Source organism: Acipenser ruthenus, chromosome 16 (genome assembly GCF_902713425.1).
Source record: "Acipenser ruthenus chromosome 16, fAciRut3.2 maternal haplotype, whole genome shotgun sequence".
Lineage (NCBI taxonomy): Eukaryota > Metazoa > Chordata > Actinopteri > Acipenseriformes > Acipenseridae > Acipenser > Acipenser ruthenus.
In genome coordinates this window covers 13,399,054-13,424,143 of record NC_081204.1, presented here as the reverse complement: position 1 = coordinate 13,424,143, position 25,090 = coordinate 13,399,054, and the positions used below count along the sequence as shown (strand labels likewise).

Here is a 25,090-nt window from a genome sequence, read left to right as displayed (position 1 = left end):
AATTCAAAGTGAAGACTGGTACGGGTGTATGAAATATCATAATTAACGTATACAGTAAAACTCAGAAGCACCCCTGTGTCCTCAATAGAGCCCTCCATCATTCTTCTCTTTACAGCCGTATAGATTACACCGTGTAACAATTTTTTTTTTTTTTGGTTCCTGGGTAGTAAGTGTTATTTCCTAATTGCTTATGCCTCAAAAGTATAGAAAATGGCTATTATTCCCCACAAACTTTGCTTTTGTGACCAGGACAGTGATATTTTGAAATATTCCAATGAGAAAACGGGCGAATTTGTGTCTTTTCGTTCACATAAAGTCAGAAAAAAACAACATATGAATCCAAATTAACATGATTTATACTAAAGTAATACAAAAATGACTACAAAAGATTTAGAAGTGAGTAGCTTTTCGAGATTTACGATTATACTGTAAATCACTTTCACGAATCAGGCCCCAAATGTAGTCTCCCATCATGTTCTCGTTATACTGTCCTTGGTAGCGGCGTTCAAAGTCCAGTATATCCTGGTGGAAGCGCTCGCCTTGCTCCTCCGAGTACGCTCCCATGTTCTCCTTGAATTTATCAAGATGAGCATCAAGGATATGGACTTTAAGGGACATCCTACAGCCCATTGTGCTGTAGTTCCTCACCAGAGTCTCAACCAGCTCCACATAGTTTTCAGCCTTGTGATTGCCCAGGAAGCCCCGAACCACTGCGACAAAGCTGTTCCAAGCCGCTTTCTCCTTACTAGTGAGCTTCTTGGGGAATTCATTGCACTCCAGGATCTTCTTTATCTGTGGTCCGACGAAGACACCGGCTTTGACCTTTGCCTCAGACAGCTTAGGGAAGAAGTCTTGAAGGTACTTGAAGGCTGCCGACTCCTTATCTAGAGCTCTGACAAATTGTTTCATAAGGCCCAATTTGATGTGCAGTGGTGGCATCAGCACCTTCCGGGGGTCCCAGTCGTACTCATCATACTTCAAGGTGTCCAGCAAGGTCTTGATACTGTTGTAATCCTCTTTGAGGTGCACCGAGTGAGCCAGGGGAAGAGACGGGTACTTGTTACCATTATGGAGCAGCACGGCTTTGAGGCTCCTGGATGAGCTGTCAATGAAGGACAGTATAACGAAAACATGATGGGAGACTACATTTGGGGGCTGATTCGTGAAAGTGATTTACAGTATAATCGTAAATCTCGAAAAACTACTCACTTCTAAATCTTTTGTAGTCATTTTTGTATTACTTTAGTATAAATACATGTTAATTTGGATTCATATGTTGTTTTTTTCTGACTTTATGTGAACGAAAAGACACAAATTCGCCTGTTTTCTCATTGGAAATAGGTAAATTTCAAAATATCACTCCTGGTCACAAAAGCAAAGTTTGTGGGGAATAATAGCCATTTTCTATACTTTTGAGGCATAAGCAATTAGGAAATAACACTTACTACCCAGGAACAAAAATTGTGTTACATAGTGTTATCAAGGCAACCCATGCTACAGCATTCCCAGTAGACCCACTGAATCAATGAAACACTGTGTGCTTTTTGTTGTCCTTTTCACTGATAAACTATTTTTACCTCTTCAGTTTAGAATTCCCGTTGAAAGAGTTTGAGAAGAATTCTCTGGACATCTCTCTCATGAGTTACACTGCTGGGTTATTAAGCTCTATGGATTTTTCTGTTTTATCATTAGGAGATCTTAATGAACAGAGTCAAGCGACAACTCCATGAGTGGGATGAAAATCTCAAAGATGACTCACTGCCATCAAATGCAATAGGTATATATAGGTATCTTATCTGCCTACCCTTTCCAGAAAAACAATTCCAGTATATCTTACCTAATATGTATTGCCATCATTTTGTAGGTCTCATGTTTTCCCAGCTGTTAGTGAAAATAATGTATTGATCAGTTCTTGCAGGTACTTCAATGCTACAATTCCATTCACCGTCAAGAGGTCGCATGAAACTCGACATTGAAAAACACATCAGTCACAGAAAAAGGAGTTCATTTAAAGATAAACCATACAAAACATTTAGAATAATTCAGGTTCAAATCCCCAGAGACTCACAAAATAATTGTATTTTTATGTTTACAAATGGTATGAAAAAAATCTGTAAAAAATCAAAAACACGCCTCATAATGTGTGCGTTTTTCATGCAAGAAAATGTTATGATGGCAATACATATTAAATAGGATTTACTGGAATTATTATGACCTAATAGTGCATTCTCTTGCAATATTTTCATTTTTTTTTTGTTAGCAAATTTATTAGAACACCTTAAGATTTGTCATTTATATATTCTCTCACATATCCCTTGAGAACACTCTGTGTGCTACACCTTTATTGACAGTGCTATGGCAGGTCAAATTTTATCTGTTTAACCTCTGTATATTCGTGCTCTGTGCATTCTCTAACTTATCTGCACTATCAAACCTTGTGTTTGGACAGACTTTTGAAGAAAATGTTTCCAGGAAGTGACATAGTTTGTCCTCTCCTAATCTATTACTGTGTCTTAGTTTCCAGCTTTATTTGTTTGGTTCATTTATATAAACACTGACATGATAGTACACCACATAGGTGGCCTACTTGCCTACGAAGCTAAATGCAGTTTGTTTAAGCAGCACAACAGATCTTTACAGTGGAAAAGTCTTACAAAATAAAAGACGCAGTTCAGTGAAGGGGGAGGGAGGGGGCTTTTCCACCAAAGCTTCAGGGCTGGTATCTTCAAAGCCGATGGGTAGAGAGATTATTCAATTTTTCATGATTTTTTTTAACAAACTTGTTATCTCACTTGAGTTGAAAGGACCCATAGCTAAGAAATATAGATTGAGAAAACTCCCAGTGTCATGTTGGGCTGCTGAATTCATTATACAGTGTCTGTTTCTCACTGGGCTTCGGTTTGTATTTCTTTTTCATACAGATTTTTCATACAGAGTTGCAGCTTGCCTGCCCATTGATGACGCACTGCGTATACAGCTGCTGAAAATCGGCAGTGCTATCCAGCGACTGCGCTGTGAATTAGATATAATGGACAGAGTAAGTATTGGCATGCTTTGTGAAAACTGTTAGATTTAAAGTTTTGAAGCTATACATTTTCTCCACAATACACACCCATTCATTATATAGGTCTGTAATGCGCCGTTTTGAAACCTGTGCATAGCATGGATTGTCATTTTAAAACATGATAACTGGTCCTACACTGTGTTAAAGAAATCTCAATTGGCAAGCTGTGCTTTTAGATTATCTTGCATTTCCTGGCTCATTTCAACTTCAGTGCTTCCCCTATTAACGACATGCTTTGACCCAGAAGACACTGCAGGGGCGAAATAACCAAGGAAGAAACGCAGTAGCAGACTTCCTGGAAGGCAAGACAAACAAACTGAGAACTTGCTTTAACCTTGTATAGCACCAGATGGAATTACATTATATGCCATGTGTTTCTATAGGAACTGCTCCTTTCAGAACTATGAAATTAATTGAAGTGCACAGATTTCTTTTTACTTTAATGTTTGCTTTTAAATATTTTTAGGACATGGGGTACAGTGCATAGTAGTTTAAAAAAAAAAATACATATTTAAAAGTAATTGTAAGAGCTTTTATGTTAAATCTTTAGGTGCATTTGTTTTTTTCTCCTGAGCTGTGCAGGGAAGTGCTGCGGTAAGAGAACGTAATTGGACATTCTAAATGGGAAGAGAATTGTGGGTAAATTAATGGGGCACTCTAAATTTATTAAAATAAAAAAAATGCACATAGCGGTATATGGTTTTTCGTCTCAACAATTCAATTAACGAGTTCCGAATAATATGAAGCTTCTAAATAGTTCTTTGGAATGACGAAAAAGCACATTGTACCTTTTATGGATAATCTTCAATTTAAACAAACCACTTTCTGAGACTTGGGCTTTTACCTGGAATCACAGATACTGAACTACTGTAGTAGAAGTCAAATAAAATACACGGAAATACATAAGTATGTTTTTTATCCAAGACAGACTGGTTGTTTTGTTCTTCCAAAAACTGGTAAAAGGCATACATCTAACAGAACGTCTTCTTTTGCTGTGATTCACTTACGATTGCATTGACCCACTGTGTTGTAAAGAGTTTCAATTTAAAAACGTGTTGGCTAATTTAAATGTACATGATAAGCTACAGGAAACATAATTACTGTAATAATTATTTCTTTATTTCTTTCTTTTTCTTTCTTTCTTTCTTTTCCACAGTGTACATCGCTTTGTTGTAAGCAGTGTCAAGATACAGAAATAACAACCAAAAATGAAATCTTTAGGTGAGTTTGTTGTGTTAAATACAAAGCAACTGTAAAAGTTAAAAAATGTATGACTGTACAAAAGTGATCTAGATCAGGGGTTCTCAAACTAGAGAGACAAACGTTTGATACTGGCCATAGTTCACAGTGTGTTAAATCATGACAAAACTTTTTCAAAGTATGAATACAATAATGTTGATATTCATGACACAGTTCTTCTATGTTACTGTTGACAGTTCCAAGAAAAAGGCTAAAATAAAAAAAAAACATACTGTAAATGTCATACCCATCAACATTTTGTTCTGTCGCGTATATGTAGTTAATACTTCATGCTTACAGAATCATTTAAGGTCTAAGATAATTGCTTTCTTGTGATCTGGTTACCACCATGCCTAAAGGAATATATCCGTTTTTTAACATTGTGTGTTTAGAAATAATCATCACTTTAGAGATTGGAATTGTGCTTAATGTGTAGCAGCGTATGCTGACAGAAGCACTGATCTGAACTGAAATTAATCTGAAATACCTTCTTCCATGATATAATAATGTGACTGCAGAGATCAGAACAGTATCCTGCTGCAGTTAAACACACTGCAGTGACGTACAGTGCAGACAGATACTTCAAATTACTGAACACTACTTTTGTTAAATGTACTGCACATGTGTAGACTTTACAATATTCAGAGAGAATAAAACACTGTATATAATCTCACCAGTTTCAGTCACAATAGGTAAGACAGCAGATCTACCTCATTTTGAGGCTTGAAATCTGGGTTGACATTTTTTTGTTGAGTTGGTTTAATAATAATAATAATAATAATAATAATAATAATAATAATAATAATAATAATAATAATAATCTAACAAAAAAGCTGGAAGTTCTGCCCCCTTCAAAATTGTGATTTTGTATAGAGATATTCCATTTACTAACTCTGTTACATAGGAGACAGAAATTTCAGTTGTGCACCCCTAGTGGTCATTTCTAAACTCACTTCACACATTCAGGTAGCTACAGTCAGCACTCGGTTATCTGTTACCCAGATAGACGTCAGTCGCATTTTACCGCCCTTGTATTAAGATTAAAATCAATCCCCATTATATATATATATATATATATATATATATATATATATATATATATATATATATATATATATATATATATATATATATGTGTATGTAACAAATTGATGCACTTGCCCATCACTCGTGATTTCCGACTCCGTCACCAGTTTTCTGATACAAAGCCCATCTCTTCAATGTTACAATTTATCTGAATATCTGTCACCATTTGCCAAATCTCTCTTTTTGCCAAATCAGTCTGTCTTATATTGTGCAGTTACACAGCGCTTCCTCCAGTTTCATCTGACGGAAATGCAGCCAAAACTAAGCGAACGAGACAAGCTAGGGTAATGTAATAGTTAATCATTAAACAGTTCTAGATACTGTGATGTCTTTTTTTTATTATTTTTTTTATGATCTTTAGTTTTTGTGCATCTTCATTTGCAAGTAAACTGTGACAAGCACTATATTCTGCAATTTTGAATACTAATTTTGGATACTGTTTTAAATTGCATTGCCTTTTACGTTTCATGCAGTTCTGTGCATGGATAACATTTAGATTTCATTTTGCTGTTGGGTCGTTAATGGGAAATTTTACATACCGCTACATTACATACTGGATTTAAAAGTATGTACTGTTAACGTGTCGTTTCTCTTTAGTTTTGGCAAGGGATATTTTCAGAATTATATTGTTCTGAATTAAAATACTTATTCTGTTGAAAATATAGTACTGTACCAACACAATCAATACAGTACATCTAAATGGAAGCCTACTTATTTTAAAACACAGTCCTTTCAGATATGTATTTTTGATATTGTATCTTTTTTGTGTTCCCTCAAAAACGGACAAGGGTTGGAACGGGCCAAAATGAAATAATCAGATATGCGTCACACACGTTTAACCGTCACTGAAGTCAAAATTGTATAGGGTCAGATATGTGAGTGCTGACTGTGATAACATTAGGAATTAGTGAGTACTTCTGGAAAATAATGATCTCGGCAGAAGCAACCATAGATAATTATTTACATTTTCAAAGCTGCCGAGGGGCTAATATTGCTAATCGCTCATTAGGGAATAGTGTGAGGAACCTGTATAGGCAGCAGTTCCCCACATTTACATGTGGCAAACTGGTAAATGCAGAGTATAACCATGTAGAAAACTGCAGAATTACTGTCTTAACCCTTACACTTCATCACCCTGCCTTGCTCTGCCTGGCTCTGGCTCTCTCTGACCCCATTGTTCTGCTCAACTGGGCAGCTTGGCTCATGCTGTCTGTGTTATGCCAGGGGAGGGACTAAGAACACAGTGACCCTTCACTTTTAAATGAGCTAACAATAGAATATGGGTAAAACTTTGGTAACCATTTGTCATGATGCTTTTAGACAGATCCCATCCCAGTAGACAAAACCAGTTTGTCTCTTTTGAAATGAAATAACTAATGGTGAACTGCAGTACACAGGAGTAAGTTAAAGCAACATCCAGTTGCATTGCCATCACTAGGATCAGTAATACACTTCAGCTTCATTAATGCAACTCTGTTAGTTTAAACATGCAGTGAATTTAAAAACCAATGTATTTTACGCCCAAAGTGCTGAAATTGAACACAAAGCAGGCACACATTGCTGCCTATTGAACACCAAATGTTGAATTCAGTTCAGTTCTTTATTGTCTAGACAAGATTGTAATTAATTGAAATCTGCATCTCAGTTCCAAAAGGTCCTAACCGCTGATCTAGTCTGTCACTGTCAGCCAGGATAGTGGGACTAAAACATGCTAGAAATAAAACAGGAAATGATTGGAGCGTAAAAGAGCAGAGTTTGAAATATTCTCCTTCATCCGTCCTGGTAGAACAAAATAAACACTTGGCAGTAGTAAACTAATTTAGACGGCTTTCATAATAACAGCCAAGCTGATAATAACAGTGTACATTCAAGAAAAACGACATCAAGATCAATGTCAGGACATCGAAAAAGAACAGGAAATTAAAAAAAATGATGGATGAAGTGTGTTCCTTTGTTAAATTGCTGGAGAGATGATGTTTGTTCCTCAGTTTTAGCTGCTGTTGATGTCCCTTGGTTTTACATTTCCTGTTGCCTCTCACTTCACTAAGAGGGCATTTCTTGTTGAGGGAAGTTTTTAGATGAAGCGTTTAGCCCTAATTAACTCCTGTCTGCACTAACAGAAGATATCCATTGTGAAAGGCACTTCCTTTGTCTGTTGGTTTGTTGATGCATTAGACAGCATCCAAAGGGTTCTGTCAGTCTTAGAGAACAGGGTTAAAAGTCACCTCTAAATCCATGCAAGAGACTTAATACCCATGAATTTTGTACAAAAACATCCAGATTTACCCTAAGCAGCCGCGTTCTTAGATGAAATAATTCAATGCACAGGCCGATTTCTTTCAACTTGCTTTCAAAGTTGATTGGTGGCCCCCCTAACACATACCTGTCATTGGTATTCATCAAGTGAAGAGACAATGTCAGGATTATAAATTTTGACGGTGAAGGATTGGTTATCATCTACCATTAATAATTCACACGCAAACAGAGGTCACTGAATGGGGTTACTGAGGTCGGTCTCAAATGCACTTATCCCTCCATTTGCAATGCTGATAAACTTGTTTTTTTCCAGCTTGTCTTTGTATGGACCCATGGCTGCGTATGTGAATCCCCACGGGTACGTCCATGAGACCCTGACCGTCTACAAGGCTAACAGCCTCAACCTGATAGGTCGCCCGTCAACGCAGCACAGCTGGTTTCCAGGGTAACTAACAAGTTGCATGCATTCTTTCAGTTAAGAGTTGACCGTAGTTGACTGTGTTCAATTGATTTAGAATATATAACAGCAAACACTTGATAAATCCCAGAAAAAACTGAGCAAGCACAATTTAAAGTATCGGCAAGCTATGATGTAATAGGATTTCATAGGAATTTAAGAACATAAAATGATGAACAATGTGCACCATCTAAGCTCGTCCGGTTCCTAGTATCTGATTGATCTCAATTTTGTCAAGTTGGATCTTAAAGGATCCTAGTTATTCAGCATCAACCGCATGGTTAAGTAGCCCATTGCATACCCTTCCCCACTCTCCGTGTGAAGACGTGTCTCCTTCCCTCTGCTTTATATTTATATCCACTTAGTCCTACGCCCTTATCCACTGTGTCTTCTGGTCCTGGTTTCTGTCATGTGCTTAAAGTATGGGCTAACTTTGTAGCTCTTTCTCAGATTTTAAAGACTTTAATCAAGAACGCCATGTATTTTTGATCTTGGCTAAATAATTTCAGTTCATTCAACCTATCTTCACAGATCATTCCTTTAAGCCTTGCTATCAGTCTGGTTGCCCTTTGCTGGACTCTCTCTATGGCCACAGTGTCTTTTTGCTAACAGACATCCAGTAAAAACGATTTCTGGCTACTGTTCACTAGTGTGACACTTTGGCCAATTAATTTGGAATTAAATACTTGCTTTCCTATTTGAAGAAACACTGTGGAATCTTATATCATCTCATCAGTAATTGGGTGATATAGTTTATTAAGTCTGAAAGAAACTGAGCTGTATTTTGAGGATTTCTTCTGATGTCTGTAATTGGCTTGGGGATTTAGTCTGGAGAGATCTATCGTTGAACTACACCCCAGAGGAGGTCATCTGTTAAAAGCTGACTTTGTTGCTCGACAAGCTTCAGTCACTATGCAACATCAATGGAAATGCGTCATCCTAACACACAAAATGTGGGGAAGAAAAAGTGGCCTCGATATTAATTAACATGTCATGGATCTTGCTCAAAACCGAGTAGATGAGGATACAACTGTGTGTTCCCTTCAGTCAAATCCAGTGGGTTTCATGATCCGAATACCCTGTCCTTATTTATTTCACAATGCCTTTTATTGATTAGGTCTAGCAGAAACTAATGTTCGTGTAAATCTGAATTGACTGTAGCTCAGAAGTGCATATAACACCAATTGCTGCTAATTTGTGCATTGGATTTGAAAAATCTCAGGCGGCATGAAAATACAGTGTGGTGTTAACATCTTCAAGCTGTGAAGACAAAGTAGTGCTTGTAGAACTTTATCTGAACTGTCAAGTGAAGATTTACACATTTTCCAAAGCCAGAATGGATGTTAGTGAAGGTGAGTCTTGTCCAAATGTGGTGATACTTGGTTAGGACCTACTTTAGCACAGATTATTGAGAGTATCATCATCTGTAAATAGGGTGCATGGCTGGCTGTCTGTCTTGATGTACATACACTGACAGTCAAAATTATGGTGTCACTAATTTGCAACAGAACAGCTGTCCTGACACTATAATTTTAACCACAAGTGTATGTCACAGCTGCATTTTTGCATCTACTCTGTTCAAACAAAAAACAACTAAAATAAGTAAATAAAAATTTCCTTTGCTTCAAAGTCTTGTCTGGCTGTTCATTAGCAATGGTCTCCAATAAAAGTACAGCTTTAAAGTAACAATATACAGCATGTAAAACTGTATATACAGGCAGATGCAGAGGCACTGCCTTCTCTCCCCAGGTTCTGATACTCTCAATAACGTGTTCAACACAATGTACGTAGAAAAGGGTTCAAGATGATTATGAGCCAGGTTAAAAAGAGGGGCTGTAGTGTCAATAAGGGTGCATTCTGTGCACACACCACTTTATCAATCAACCCCACCTTGCAGTACAGTTAATTAAGGTGAAGACAGTTAAGTGGATTTCATGGAGATGTTGCATTTCCAATTGTGGTCACCATAGCACCAAAGGGACATTGTGGCCCTGGAGAGAGTCCAACGAAGAGCAGCCAGACTAATCCCAGGGTTTAAAGGACTGAGCTATGAGGATCGACTGAAAGAACTGAATGTATTCAACCTGGAGTAAAGAAGAATTAGGGGTGACATGATTGAAGTCTTTAAGACCTTAAAACGGCATGACATAGTTAACCCTATCCAATACTTTAAGCACAGTACAGAAACCAGGACCACAGGACACAGTGAAGACTAAGGACAGAGGGAGACACTTCTTCACACAGAGAGTGCTGGGGGTATGGAATGGTCATCTAGTCATGTTGTTGAGGCAGAATCACTTGCATCGTTTAAGACCCGACTTGGACAAACTTAGATGGGCTGAATGGCCTCCTCTCGTTCATGAATTTTCTTATGTTCTCATTTTCATTTTTTGATGGAGGTGTTGTGTAAAATAGATAACTATAAGACCCACTCTATACATAGTTGTTTTCCTTCCATGTGCATATAAATCGAATAAACCTCTTATGGATGTGTGTAGGTCTGCCATGGCCTTACTGTAAATATTGAATTTATTTTATGAATTAGTGATGACCTTGTGACTTTGCGAGGGACAGGTCCACGAGTGATGTCACAGGGGTCATGACCTATTGAACGCTGCAATTTCAGCTGAATAATTTTGAACATGTCACTGCAAACATGCTGCTTTTCTAGTTGTTGTTTTTTTCATGGTTTATATTTGACCCTTGGATCCAGACAGGTGTTATAGACAGATAGAAGTCCCTTAAATGCCCTTAAAGTCTGAGTTGTTTATTTCTGGTTTGACTTTGAAATTGTGCAAATGAAAAGATATTAAAGTATATTATTACACAGGGCAATGTGGTAAGGATTTATTTAGCATTCAAGAAGTTAAATTGAAGTTCACGTTACATCTTAATAAACACTCAATATAAATATTCAGTAGGTTTTATTAACTGAAGTGGAATTATAACATCAATTGATAGCTAACCAAAGGTCAAATAATATTCTGAAATGTAATATTCATTTTGTTTTTAAGCACAGTGTGAATATTTATATTATTCTGTGGCTACATTTACAATGCCATGCCAGAGAGTGTCATGCATTGTGTTAAAAAGGGCATTTACAACGTGTTACTAACGGTGTTAGAATGATATTACAGAAATGCTCCCATTTTACTTACCTAATCGTGGCCACACAGGTCAACAACATGTGTAACTGGATTGTTCTACTTGTCTCCGAGGATGGTTAAATGTAATTATTTGTTCAATGTTTCTGCTACTGCTAATTGCATTGAAGTTTAGTTTTGTAACTATATACTGTTAATATGTGTTTCATGCAGTTATCCCTCATGAGCAATTTGGTCATTGGTATCAATAACGTCATTGTAATATGAATAAAACTTTTTTCCACATTTTTACAGATTTAAGTTCAAACAAAATGTGTCCGGTATAAGATATATACGATTCTTAACTCCAAATCAGTTTTCAAAAACAGGTTATAACTACTATAATTATAGGAAGGAAATACCTTTGTATTAAAGTAAACACCAGCAGGAGTTGATGCTTCATTTGAGGTTTTATCAGCCACAGTCTGGAGATGTGTATATCTCGACTGTACTGTATTTCTAACTTATATTTATAAAGAATGCACAGTAAAAACATTCAAACCTGTTTTGAGATTATTCAGAGGAGTCTATTGTGAAATTCCTGCGAATGTGTTTTTGACAGTCATGGAGAAGCACTGATGTAGTTCGGTGCCCTGGCCCTTGTTGGCTTTTTGTTTTTATACCGAGTTTCATTGGCCCTTGCGTTATTTGTTGTGAAGGACGATAAGAATTTCTTAACATGAGACTTGCAAGGGGATTACAGGAGATGAGGAAGTGTATTTCTGTCTCAGTATGATTATGATTCTTTCATTCACCCAGAAATGGACACATTTTGACCCACAGAACAACGTCAATCGTACCGAGCTGGCACTGGCCTACCCCCTCCAGACGTTCCATGCTTGGCACATGCATTTTTAAACTCTAGTATGATGATGGCATGATGACATCACAAATCTGGAAAAAGAACGTTCCATTCTGGGTGCCAAAAGTCGTTGCGAGTCTCCTTTAACTGTACTTGTGTAGCATAGTCGAGTACAGAATACACATTCTATAGTCTTCCCAATATAGTGGTCACCTATTGTTTTCCTAAGCTGACGTACCGTATAAGATTTGTTAATTTACCTTTCAGACATGGTGTCCCTACACAATTGTTTTAATCTTGTTTCGCAGATACGCTTGGACCATTGCCCAGTGCCGAACCTGTGGCTCACACCTGGGCTGGAAGTTCACAGCTACTAACAAGGACTTGACTCCTCACAAGTTCTGGGGGTTAACACGCTCTGCTCTGCTGCCGACAATCCCCAAGACAGACGAGGAGGAGGAGGAGGGACAGGAGGCCTCCAGGCTTTTGCGCCTGTAACTAGATGCTGCATGAATAGAGAAAAACGAAAACGAACAAACGTTCAGCAAACTCAGTGCACGTCTTACCTGAATCCACTGGGGGCAGTGCAACTTCTGAAAAGTGATATCCAGCTTTCCACTCAACCTGCAGTTTAATTTTACAGTTGTCAGATTTGAGCCAGGTGGTCTTTACTACTGGTTATGTGCTTCTTGAAATGTGCCAATCTCTTCTGTGCAGGGAGTTGCAGAGAATGTTTAGTCTTGTGAAGTGCATCTTACTCAGCAAGCTGTGTTACTGTCATATCCCAACCAGGGCATGCCACCTGTGCTGTATCGTTTCATATTATAGAAAGCTTTAAGTAATGCTATCGAGACGCGGGACTTTATAGAAATGGTGTTGGCTGTATTTTTTTCATATGCCTTTTGTTTTGTTATTCTCTTACTCATTCTCCTATTTTTTGTGTTGAATGTATTTTTTTATTAGTCTCAGTTTCTCATATCCTTGAGATAATGCAACACACTCGAGCAGGTAGTTTAATAAGAACTTGGTGTGGTTAGTAATGTAGGGAAAGAACCCCATTCGCTAGCCATCTCTACAGCCTGTGACCTGCGTCAGATGTCTGGTTGTGTTCTCCTTGTGAGAGGACCAGCAACCTGTCACTGTGATCTGTAACTAATTATTGAAGTACTGTAGGTGTTCGCTTTCAAGGTTGGCAGGCAGTGCTAAAGGGCATGCTGTGTTGGGATTCAAATAAAAGATGATGGTAAAATTAAAAGCATTTGTAGGTCTAATGTATCTTTTAGGCACAGCTTTCATTCAAGAAGCACCTTGTCATGAGAAAAAGCTGTTCAGACCAGGAGGCTGTTTTCTGATAAAACATTACAGAAATATTAATAATAGCACATTTCAATAATAACAATATGCTGATAATTATGTTGTAAATGGAAATAGTTGTTAATGTTTTGTAAAGTTTAAGTTGATACTGCTTGAGGGATTAATTTATTTTTTTGAGGTTTTGTGATTTATGTCTGATTTATGTAGGAGCAAACATTCAGCACATTGTTAAGGTGTATCATACATGCACAGCTTTGAATTCCTTTTATTCCAAACTTAACAGTCAGAACACTCCTATATTGAAACATGTGTGCTGTCAATAGCTGTGGGGGGTAAGGTGGAAGAACTGCTGAAAACATGATTTGAAATGTTAATCGAAGAGATGGTTTTTCAGACACCAAAGCTGTTTCCTCTTACTTCTATGTGCAGTTGTCCTCTGCATCTACCAGTAAAGTTTACTTTGAACCTCTGCAAGCTGTCTGTTTGTTTTTTTTAACCATGCTTTATAAAGCTGGTGTACTGCAGGGAGTACGTTGATTTTTAGACCATCTACTTTGTCAGAATACTCTCAAACCTTGCTTTAAGGCTCAATATAAAGAGCATGCAGTTAAGGCCACTTTTTTTTACAGCCACGATTCGGCAGTGTCACTTTCAATATTGAGGCCACCTCTGCAGTCCCAAACGTATCAAGCCTCTTAAACTCCCACTCCAATAAGACTTACTGTACATGCTGGGACACTACCCAACCCTCTGAAAATTTGGATGCAACATAATTTTAACATTTAATTTTTTTTTTTTTGCAATTCAGATTTACTATTAGAAACAAAAACAGTAAATTAGAACAATTTGCATAGGAGAAAATAAATAGTATCTTTGTAAGATGTTTCGACTACGTACCTTCAAAAGCAAGGCCACTCCATATTAAGGCCACATTTGTTGGTCCTTGATTGGCCTTAATAGCAAGGTATTTATTTCTTACTTATTTCATTTACTACTGTGTGTGTTTCGTGCAATTGTGTATTGTTGTGTTTGCTTAGTTCGTTTACTAGTCGAATGTCCCTTTTCAACCACAAGAAACAAAATCTGTAATGACCACTCGTGTGCAGCTGTATTCTGCCCCCTGTACAACTGAGTTAGTAAATTTAATAAATCTCTATACTGGGTTAAACTTTAAACGTTCAGGATTTTATATTTAAACACATTTTAAATAGTCATCCATTTTGAAAACAGTTAAAAAATGTATAAATAGTACCATACTACAATAAATCTCTATACTAAATAATACAGAGGGGGACAGAAACTACAGCTGCACAGCCCTATTGGTCAGAAATCTATCTATTAGCTTTCAGAAGCAGCCCCTAGGTTTGAAAAGTTTGGTACATAAGTTTGGAAAATAAATGACACAAAGCAGGCCTAGCAGGATATGAAACAGGTAAGAAATGACTCCTTATTAAAATGTATGTATCAAGTATCCCTGTGAGGTAAATTACAGGGCATTCTGGGATTATACAGAATCTACACGGAAATAGACTGCACACAGTACTTTGGCAGACTAGAAGCAAGTTTGTCCTGTTCTTATCGCAACCTAGCATATCTTCTCATTCTTCCACTTAATTCATTACATTTCAAGTGAACAGCATGACAAGCCACGTGAGGCTGCAGTGCAACCCTTTTTTTGGTAACACTTTACAAGGCATGTCTCTAATTACTGTGTATGAGTAAGGAAACATTACATTTGACCTTATTAGGCACGCTTTTGGCACAATTTCAATTACAGAGTATTTCGGCAAAAAACGAAATCAAATCGTATTCACTTTGCTGGCATGTTTAATCAAGGAAAAACATACCCAAAATCATATACAAAGTATCCACCCTGCACTCTGATGCTACTGAAGAGATGGTGGGGTTCTGTGTACCCCAATTCTGGGCACTCCATATGCTTTCTGTATATCCACATTGTTATGTATAGTTACAATTTACTTAATGTGTAACCCTAACCCCATTCTGATACAACTGCGTACTTACGTTTGCACAAAGATTTGCTCATTAAGTACATTGTAGCTCAGCATCAACATTGTAATTATGTGAAAGTACACATGTATTTACTACAGTGGTTTGAGACATGGTGCAGGTAATATTGTAATAGACCTATAATTACTTCAACTAGGAATGGGAAGTTAGAGATTGTGCAACACCCTGCCCCAAACCCCATCAAACTGAGTCATTTTGTTTTTATCTTCTGCCAAGCTCTTTTTGATATTGAAATAGTACATCATTAATTTGTTTCACTGCTGAGCTTCAGGAGCTAAACTTTGCTTTTAGCTCTGCCTGATTAGCTTCTTTTAGAACGATAATTTTAATGGGCTCTTTCAATAGCTACCTTTTTTTATATACTCGTGTACTTGCAGGCCCTTAAAAACAAAAAAACATGTTCCAGAAAAAGTAACACGTGGAATAATGAACACATTCAAGCACTTAATGCTTCCTGTTACTCTCTGTTCTTTTCAGCATCTGCAAGATAGCATCACGTGCAGATGAGAGCTACAGTACATGCTAAATGGAGTGCATTGCTTCTTCATAAAAAACTAAGGACTTTTCCATCAGATACAGGGCTGTTGTAAAGACATCACTTGATGTTTTGTGAATTTAAAATGTGGGAGAAGTGTATATTTGCCAAGGGATTGCGTGCCTCAGCTTTGGCTCCAATGTTCCATCTGACGTTGTACAGAATACTGCAATACATTGTCATACTCAATCTTTGCTTCTATGCCATAAATCTTAATGTAATTTAAAATTATATTTTGGAATAAGTAGTGAGTTAAAATCTCAAGAAAGAAAAACGATCATGTCCAAGAATATGAATATGAATGAACTTATAATGATGTGTGTAACAATTATTATAAAGATTTTGTTCAATGTAATCCAGGATGCTAACCTGAATGAGTTTATCTGAGCAAAGTACTGTCTATACACACACCCTCTAGTGGGAAACAAAAATGGTGTTATCACAATTGCGTTTGCTTTTTCAGAGTTTAAGACAAGCTTAAAATCCAACACATTTTGCTGAATGATATTGCAAGCTTCCTGCAAGTTTGTATTAATCTGCTCAATGGAAGAACCATTAGAATACAATACAGTAGCATCTGCATAAAAATGTCATTTAAAATATTCAAAACTAATGAGGTTGTTGATGTAAAGTGGAAACAGGACTGGTCCGAGTATAGATCCCCACGGATCTCTAATCTCTTTTCAATAGTCTGCTCACACTGCATGAGTTCCTTCCCTGCCAAAACCACATCATTGTATATATAACTATTCTAATATGTTTAAGTGTTAGCAGACCCAAACACTGTTCCACCACTGCAAAAACAAAACAAATTGTTGCCAACCAAATTGAAGCACACAACAAAATAACTGAACTGGAAAATGACTGTGCTTTCCCTTCTAGGTGAATTCAAATACAAAATAAAAACACCTTACAAATAATATGTACAGTATATATCAGACTTGTAGGACTCGAGTCACGGCCGCAGAAGACTCGGACTCAACCTTTTGTGACTCCGACTCAGAAATTCGGGCTTCATGACTCGGACATATTAAGTCCTTTTTTATTTTCTATTACACAAGAAATTCTATCTTTCCAGTCCCGCTTCCCCTAAAACTTCCACCAACAACTACATCGCTCACAATACAATGTCTTCAGTTACTAGAAAACTGCACAATAACAACTCACCCAACAAAACATTATCCAATCACTGGTTAACCCTGCTGTCTTTGCAGCCAATCATAGTAAGAATAAGAAATTGGAAGTGAGTTAGGTTGTAGTGTAAACACAACCCGAGTCCAGCTACAAATCTGCAAATATTGCAAAGACCCATTTTTTTTCTCTTTTGCATTAAGTTTTATAAGGAATAACTAATGTCAACATGGTTAACAAGTAAATAATGATTTGGCTTTTAACAAGCCTTTCTCGTTACATTCAAACAGTATTCCAATTCCAAAAGAAAACGAAGAAAGTGACAGACAAGTTTAAAAAGGCATACAAATATAATAATCTAGTGTGATGGGGTGCCAGCTCGCTCCTATAATTTGTGTTTATTATTGTTATTTTTACAGTTGTTTTTCTTAGAATTCTTGTTTGTTTTGGATTGGCAGGGAGGGGGTTAAATTCCTCCCTGTAAAATACATGTGAGAATGTGGCTGGAGCCTTAAGTGTTTAATTGTTAATTATTAGTTAATTGGGCTCCAGCCACAGACTATAAAAGGCAGGTGAAACCCTTTGTGAGGAGGTGTTTTTGTGGGTGAGTTTGTTTGTTGGTGTGCTGTGCTGTTTAGTTTTTGAGAAAGAAACTGTAGTGAAGGCGAATGCCCAGCCTACATTTCTGTATTTTGTTTAAACCTTTTGTTTGGGCCCTTGTGCCTATTTATTTGACTATTTTTTGTTTAATAAAGATCATTATTTTGCCCTTTCACTGCCTCTGAGCCTCAAACCTCTGTCATCCTGCCACATCTAGCTAGAAAACATAACGAAATTATCTTTTTAAAATGTTTTGTTATTTGTGCATTTTTCCAGAAGGATATCAGACAATGTCCAACCTGTTCCCCCACGACTACCACTAGCTTAATGAAAATTGGTTTGAGTTTGTTTCAAGGACTCGGACTCGGGACTCGAAATCAAGGACTCGTGACTCAATTGAAACTTTGAACAACTGGGTTTCTAAGTGAGTTCTGAACTGGTTATGTGAGTTTATATACATCTGGCATACTTTCATCTCAGTAAAACAATACATTTAGTTTGCACATGGTGAGTACAGCCAGATAATTATATGTGAGAAGAGACTAAGATAGAAAAGCAGAAAATAAGCTGAAGAAACAAACAGGTTTTCTAGAACAGGGGTTCCCACACTGGGGGCTGGGGACCCCTAGGGGCCATGGGATGGTTTCAGGGGGGCTGTAGCACATCCAAAATGTTTTTCTCCCAAATTACCCTGATGTTCCCCAGACCGGGGGATCAATTCATTTACACAAATGCTAGGTTTAGAGGTTTTTGTCTAGTAATGAAAAGATAAGACCTATTAGTGATGGCCTGAATGCATTAAAAACTCTTCAGTCACGTTATAGCTATTTCCCAAAACACGTGAAAAATGATACCAACATAATTTTCAGACAACAGGGGGAGCACACTTGAAACTGGTTTGGAGACTGCTAAGTGCCTGCTTGTTATTTCAGTTTCCAAAAACTGTATGCCAAACAAACCCACACATGAGGCAACTACATAAACACAATGATATCAAAATAAGAGAATGATGGAATGCTGGACCCTCCAGGGCCTGCAGACAATTCTATGAAGCAAAGCATGAGCTGCAGAAAACACATCTACAAACTACATATATGGCCTTAATGGGTACATATGGACCTTTTTATTTTATTGTGGTACATGTTCCCATGTGTTGCTACAACTGTTTGCATAAGGTGTGTGTATTGTTTTCATTTTTTTTTTTTTTACATTTTGACCACTTTTTAAAATCTTTAAATTGCATTCCCTGCCTCAAGATGGCTTCCCATGTACCTGCATGGACCTCTCAGAACTACATTTCCCATCATCCTCCTGCTCACATATGTAACTGAGATGGATTTACCAGTGAGCAGGAGAATGATGGGAAATGTATAAAATCACACTGAATGCCCCGAGTACAGATAATCAGAGCTGTATAAAATCACACTGAATACCCCGAGCACACATTTAAAAAGGCTTACTATAGCTGTTAGAATATGCAATGTGTATTATAGTTAGGGCTTCTGATTTTTGGTTTTAACCGATAAAACCTGATAAAACACCCCCGATACCAAAAAAAAAGAAATCGGTGGATAGCCAATAAACACCGGAAAACACCATAAAAACTGTGGTAATGGTTAATCTATTCATGTTGACTTTACCCTTTTCACATTAAAAAAAAAATAAAAAAACCTACTACAAAAATAATAATATATACATTTCCCTGTGCTGCTGAGCAATGTCCCGCCTTCCTGACTTGTATCTATCATTGATTAGTTCTGAATACTTTAAACCCGCCCCAACTACTGAGTGACAGCACATTCCTACATTTCTATTGGAGACTATGCTTGCAAGATTTAAAACGAGATTACAATCAGGATGGAGGCTTGTTAGCGGGATTTAAACCTATATTACAGTTAAGATACAGAGGATTTAAAACAGAATTGTGGCGAAATGTACAAAAATGCCTACACACAAAAACCCCAGAAGAATGTGCCCGTGACCATAGGGATTTCATTGTGGAAGACAGCAAAGGAAAGAAGGTACAACTTAAGTGTGCAAGTACTGTCGAGTTACTGTACATATTTTGACTCACACACACACACACACACACACAAACAAAAAAAATGCTCAAGCATTTTGGAAAGTAACCAAAAACACTAATTTCATACAGTATATCAAAAACGAAAGCCCTGAAAAAAAGATTTACATAAAACTTGAAAATAGCTTAAAATAAGCACCAGAAAATACAATTAATAAAACCCAAGAAACAGAAGCCCTAATTATAGGTAATTTGTATTATTAAGCGCTTATTTTACAAAGGAAAATCTATTGGGATTGGTTTAATCAAAATAATTACTTATAATAGTTTTTCATAATGATGCCCCTTATACTTTGACTATATGGTCATTATATCAGCGTCTCTATTACTGTCTTCTACAGGGATCAAAGGGTAAGGTTTGAAATAATTTTACTAATGCCTACGCCATTCTCTCATCTGTATACTTTACTGTGCCAATCAATTGTTCAAAATTTTTAACAAAACTTGTGTGTAACTGTATAACAGGGTTGCGTTTTGTACCTTGCTTTACAAGAAAAGCTACATTAAAAGAGTGTAGAAATGAATAACTGAACAGGACAACAAAAAATTACTTTATTATTTATTATTATTTATTTCTTAGCAGACACAGTTACAAACTATCACAGTAGAAGTATCACATTACAAAATATCACATTGTAAAGTATCACATTACAGAATATCACATTACAGATAAGAACAGTTATAAAGTCCAGTAAAATCTGTAGCAAAAAAGAGCAAATTAAAATAAGAGCAAAATAAAGAATACAGTAAATAATTACATTTAAGAGCGACTAAAAGCAGTTAACTTCCAGTAAAAATATTTGCTTATACGAGTAAAGTCCAGTATGAGCATGTAGTAAGTATGATAAACTCAAATACAAGATACAGGAAGTAGTTATAATTAAGAGCAGTAGTAGAATATGGCAAGGTATGGAGCAGTTCAGTGCAAGTACAAGCTGATGCAAGTACTGGTACAATTGGGTGCCATATAGTCCAGTATAGTGGAGAGGTTGGAAAAAAAAGTCATTAAAGTAACGGGCACAGAGAAGGACAGGGTGAATCCCAGTTTCACGTGAGTTTTAAGGGCAAAATGTGAAGTCCATGCCCACTTTTTCATGGAAACGCAAATTTCAAGTGAAACTATTAATGAACTCATGTTGTAACGCAGTTTATTATTTCCTGTTATTGGGGGTAGATCACGTCAGTAATAGGCACACCCTATTGACCAGTCTTTGCGAAGGCTCGCTAGCAAGCCCCGCCCTGGGGGAGAAATTCTAAAGGATATAGCAGCCTGCGAGGAGGAAGTCGCTCTCTTTGGACTGACACACAACAGAGAGCAGATCGCTAACACTGCCCATCTACTATAAGCTTGCGAGCTGTCGCTGATTCGGGACTAACACCATTCCACTGAGCCTAGGTAGGACGTGTTGTCATTAAATACCATTCTTCTGGGATTACTATAATACGCAGGAGCCAATTACCCCATTCTGGAATTCATTTAGCATACATAGAAAGGAGACCCGGCTGTCGATTTTGTATGCAATATGATTATTTAAAAATAAAACAGTAACTATTATTGACTCTGAAGATCTTTTGTGTTGAGCTAGCGAACCCTTAACAAAAGTGTGGTTACAATGTTATTGCCTTAATTGCCAGTACTACAAAAGTGGTAAGGGATTCCAAAACAGTGCTGTAAATACAAGTTAAGTACTTTGTAACTATGTATAATAGCATTGTAATTACGTGTAAGTACACATGTATTTACTATGTAACAATGTAATACACACTTGCATCTCCCTCAGTCATGACACTCGCATCTCCCTTCTACACCCTTAGTTATGACACTCACATCTCCCTTCTACACCCTCAGTCATGACACTCGCATCTCCCTCAGTCATGACACTCGCATCTCCCTTCTTTACCCTCAGTCATGACACTGGCATCTCCCTTCTTCACCCTCAGTCATGATACTCACATCTCCCTCAGTCATGACACTCACATCTCCCTTCTTCACCCTCAGTCATGACACTAGTACCTCCCTTCTACACCCTTAGTTATGGCACTCACATCTTCTGTTATTTTGACTATTTCTTCTGTCTTTGTTGGTACCATACCTGTTTTTGTTACTATATATTTTATTCTGACACTTTTCTTTCTGTGATAAATATCTGGCAGCTGACCATTCCTTCTTTTTAGCCATGTTGGTGCACTCTCTTTTGGAATCAGCATTAGGTGGATTTGATATTATACAGATGTAATATTGTTTTCAAGCACACTTATCTGCTAAATACTTTCTACAGGTTTGTTCCTTAAATGAGAAAATGAATTGCTTAAAGGGATTGTAGCTAACAAAATCATGGCTCATGGCTCATTCCTTTCTTCGTAGATCATCCCTGGGATCAGCCTGGTTTGTTCTTTGTAGGACTCTCTCCAAAGCCACAATGTAATGTGATGACCAGAATTGAATAAAGCATTCTAAGTGCAGTCTCATCATAACCTCTGCAATCTTTTCATAACTGATTTGTACACTTTTGAGTATATTTCCAATTATTCAACAACAAGATTTGAATGAGAAATCCGTCCCCACTGTTTACTTCCAATGCAGAATAATGGGAAAATATTTAGCTGGTTTCCTGCAGCGATTAACAGTGGAGTTAATGGATCATGTTCATGTCACAAAGGCCTGTGAAGCACTTCTTGTGTATAGAATCATGTGATCTGATTACATTGCCACTATTCCACCATATAGCTTCTGTCAGATCTCAGAAACTAAACAGCGTTAGTAATTGAATCATTTTGGTGATCTGAAAAAAAAAAAAATGTTTTTCATCAGATGTTTCCCAGCCTGTAAAAATAGCTTTAAGACAATGATACAGAATAGTGCTTTTTAGTTCCGGCCATGAAAATGTTCTTTTGTTTTTTAAACACTTTTTATTCCGTTTTTTTTTTTTTTTTTTTTAGCTGTAATAGGATTTTTGTATACAAGAATGAACTTTGGAAAATAAATCTAGCCATTTGTTTTTTGTGTATGTTATGCCTCTTCATTTTTACTTCATAATTGTGATTGAAATTGGCCAGCTTTTAATCATCACAGGTCGTTTAAATTAACGCCTCAAAACTATAATATGCTTTCCTTCCTTCTACTTCATTAAAAATGAATCTCCATAGAGTATACATATCTGTAAGCTATCCAGCGCCAATGCAGGATAGTGCTGAAAGATTAATCACCTTCCCACTCAATGTATCCACAGCATATATTTGAATGCATAATACAGCTGAATTAAAGACATCATCTTCATGTTGTTTGAAAATGACCCTGTTCAAGGAAAGCTTCAAAGCATCTTCTTTCCTTGATCAGTGATCAGTTTTACAAAGTGAGTCATCATTACTCAAGAGGAGGTCCCTTAAAAATCCCTGAATCACCCAGGCTCTGCGGCGAGAGATAAACATGCAGTTTATAAAACTAAAAGAGATCAATAAAGTACACCTGAGGCTTTAACACATTCATATAAAATACAGTGTTCTGAATTGTGTTTAATGGTTAGGTTATGAGACTATTTTTGGAAAACTCTGTAAATGTCATTTTTTCAGTTTTACCATTCTTTTCCCATGGATATATATATATATATATATATATATATATATATATAATGTGCTTTACCATACCTCTCTGGGCTACAATGCATACCTATGCTTTACTATACTTTCACTATGCTTTCAGTGTGAAGGGGGCCTTCATAAAAATGAATCATTTGATGCTCCTCTTTCTCTTTTCTGTACAGATATGTGTAGAAGCGTACAAAGCCAGGCTTCCTAACCAGGTATAGGGTATATTGTCAATGATCAATTGACATGAAGTTTACAAGCCAGCCAAATAAAAGCCTTGATGACATTAATTAATTACGTTTCACATAAACACGTCCGATAGGAAGACATGACTTTGTAGTCACATTTTTTATAAGAACAAACTTGTAGCAGTGTTTACAGTAACTTCCTGGACCATGGTTATTTTATTATTTTTTTTTAATCTTGGAAGTGCCACCAGCCCAGTTAGCCTCTTATAATTAGTATATATATATATAGTACTGTTTATAATTATTGTAAATATGGTGTGTGGTTTACTGTACTTCCCCCTCCAATTGGGTAGGGCACCAATCATGTGACAATGTGTATTTGAATAGAAGACTTGACCTAAGTGAAGACAAATGAAAAAACATGTACAGAATGTTGTCAAGCCAGATTGGCATTTAATTATTCAATCTAGTTTGACCACATATATGGGAGGAGCTGAGCAGGTGGTCTGGGGCCTGTTTCATCAGCGTTGTGTGACAGCGATGTGCTTGTGACGTGCTTGCGAGATCGCACAAGACTGCGATGCTTGTGTTTCATCAAGCATATCACAACGAGGTCGCTTGCGACTGCTCGGTCTGCGATCTCTCGTAAAGTGTTTTTAAAGAAGCGCGATTGGCTGGAAAGTGTCATAGCAAACATGGCCACTGTAATCAGAAAGAGCAACAGGATGAGATAGAAGTTTGAATTCAAATGGTAAGACAAAACAAAATCAACCTTATTTGGTCAACTTACCACAAACAACAAACGAAGATAAGAAAAACTGTGGCAGTCGATCACGGACAGGATAAATGCTGTTGGAGAACAACAGAGAACTGCGGCTGATGTGAGGAAGAAATGGACAGACCGCGCTAGCCAGACAAAACTGAAGGAGGTGAAACGAAGAAGGAAGGCGAGAAAGACAGGAGGTGGAGGGCAGCCAAATGAACTGACTGAAGAAGAAAAAATGGTTCTGGAGGTTATAGGAGAAGAGGCTGCTGAAGGTCTTCAGGGGGACTGGATGCAAGCAGCCAAAGCACAGAAGATACAACATCTTCAGCTACCGGAACTCACCAGCCCGCTAAGTAAATATGCTTGTACTTTAAGCACAAACATGAAAATATAATAAACTCTGTTTCAATGGGAAAAATAGTAAGTAACACGTATTTAAGTGTATTATATTCATTAATTTAATGCAATGATAATGTGTTAAAGCTCCAATGTATATAGATCCTCATTTGCTTTTTATTATTTTCACTTCTACTGTCTGCAAAAAATTATTTTGGTTGTCACTAAAAGGGTGCTACAACAAACGCTTACGTGTGATTAATTGATACATTGTTTTTTCGTTTGTTATAAATGAAAAATAGTTGTTTCTTAAATTAATTAAAACATAAAGTCAGTTGATGAGAGACAAATATAATAATAATAATAATAATAATAATAATAATAATAATAATAATAATAATAATAATAATAATAATAATAATAATACACACAAAAAGAAAAAACTACGTGGTGTGGGGATATTAGTTTGCCCAATAA

The 25,090-nt window shown here is 36.9% G+C and overlaps 1 protein-coding gene across 2 annotated transcripts in view; it reads left to right on the top strand.

The window, feature by feature from the left end:
* LOC117412269 (protein cereblon-like) overlaps positions 1–13,830 on the top strand; it is a 49,609-nt gene extending 35,779 nt beyond the window's left edge. For both annotated transcript variants that reach the window (XM_058988867.1, XM_058988868.1), the window contains exons 7-11: positions 1,693–1,777; positions 2,922–3,037; positions 4,221–4,285; positions 7,959–8,090; positions 12,356–13,830. In XM_058988867.1, coding sequence (XP_058844850.1) covers positions 1,693–1,777; positions 2,922–3,037; positions 4,221–4,285; positions 7,959–8,090; positions 12,356–12,545 — 588 coding nt within the window. In that variant the 3' untranslated portion in view covers positions 12,546–13,830. The remainder of the gene's footprint in view (positions 1–1,692; positions 1,778–2,921; positions 3,038–4,220; positions 4,286–7,958; positions 8,091–12,355) is intronic.
* Positions 13,831–25,090: the final 11,260 nt, after the last annotated feature.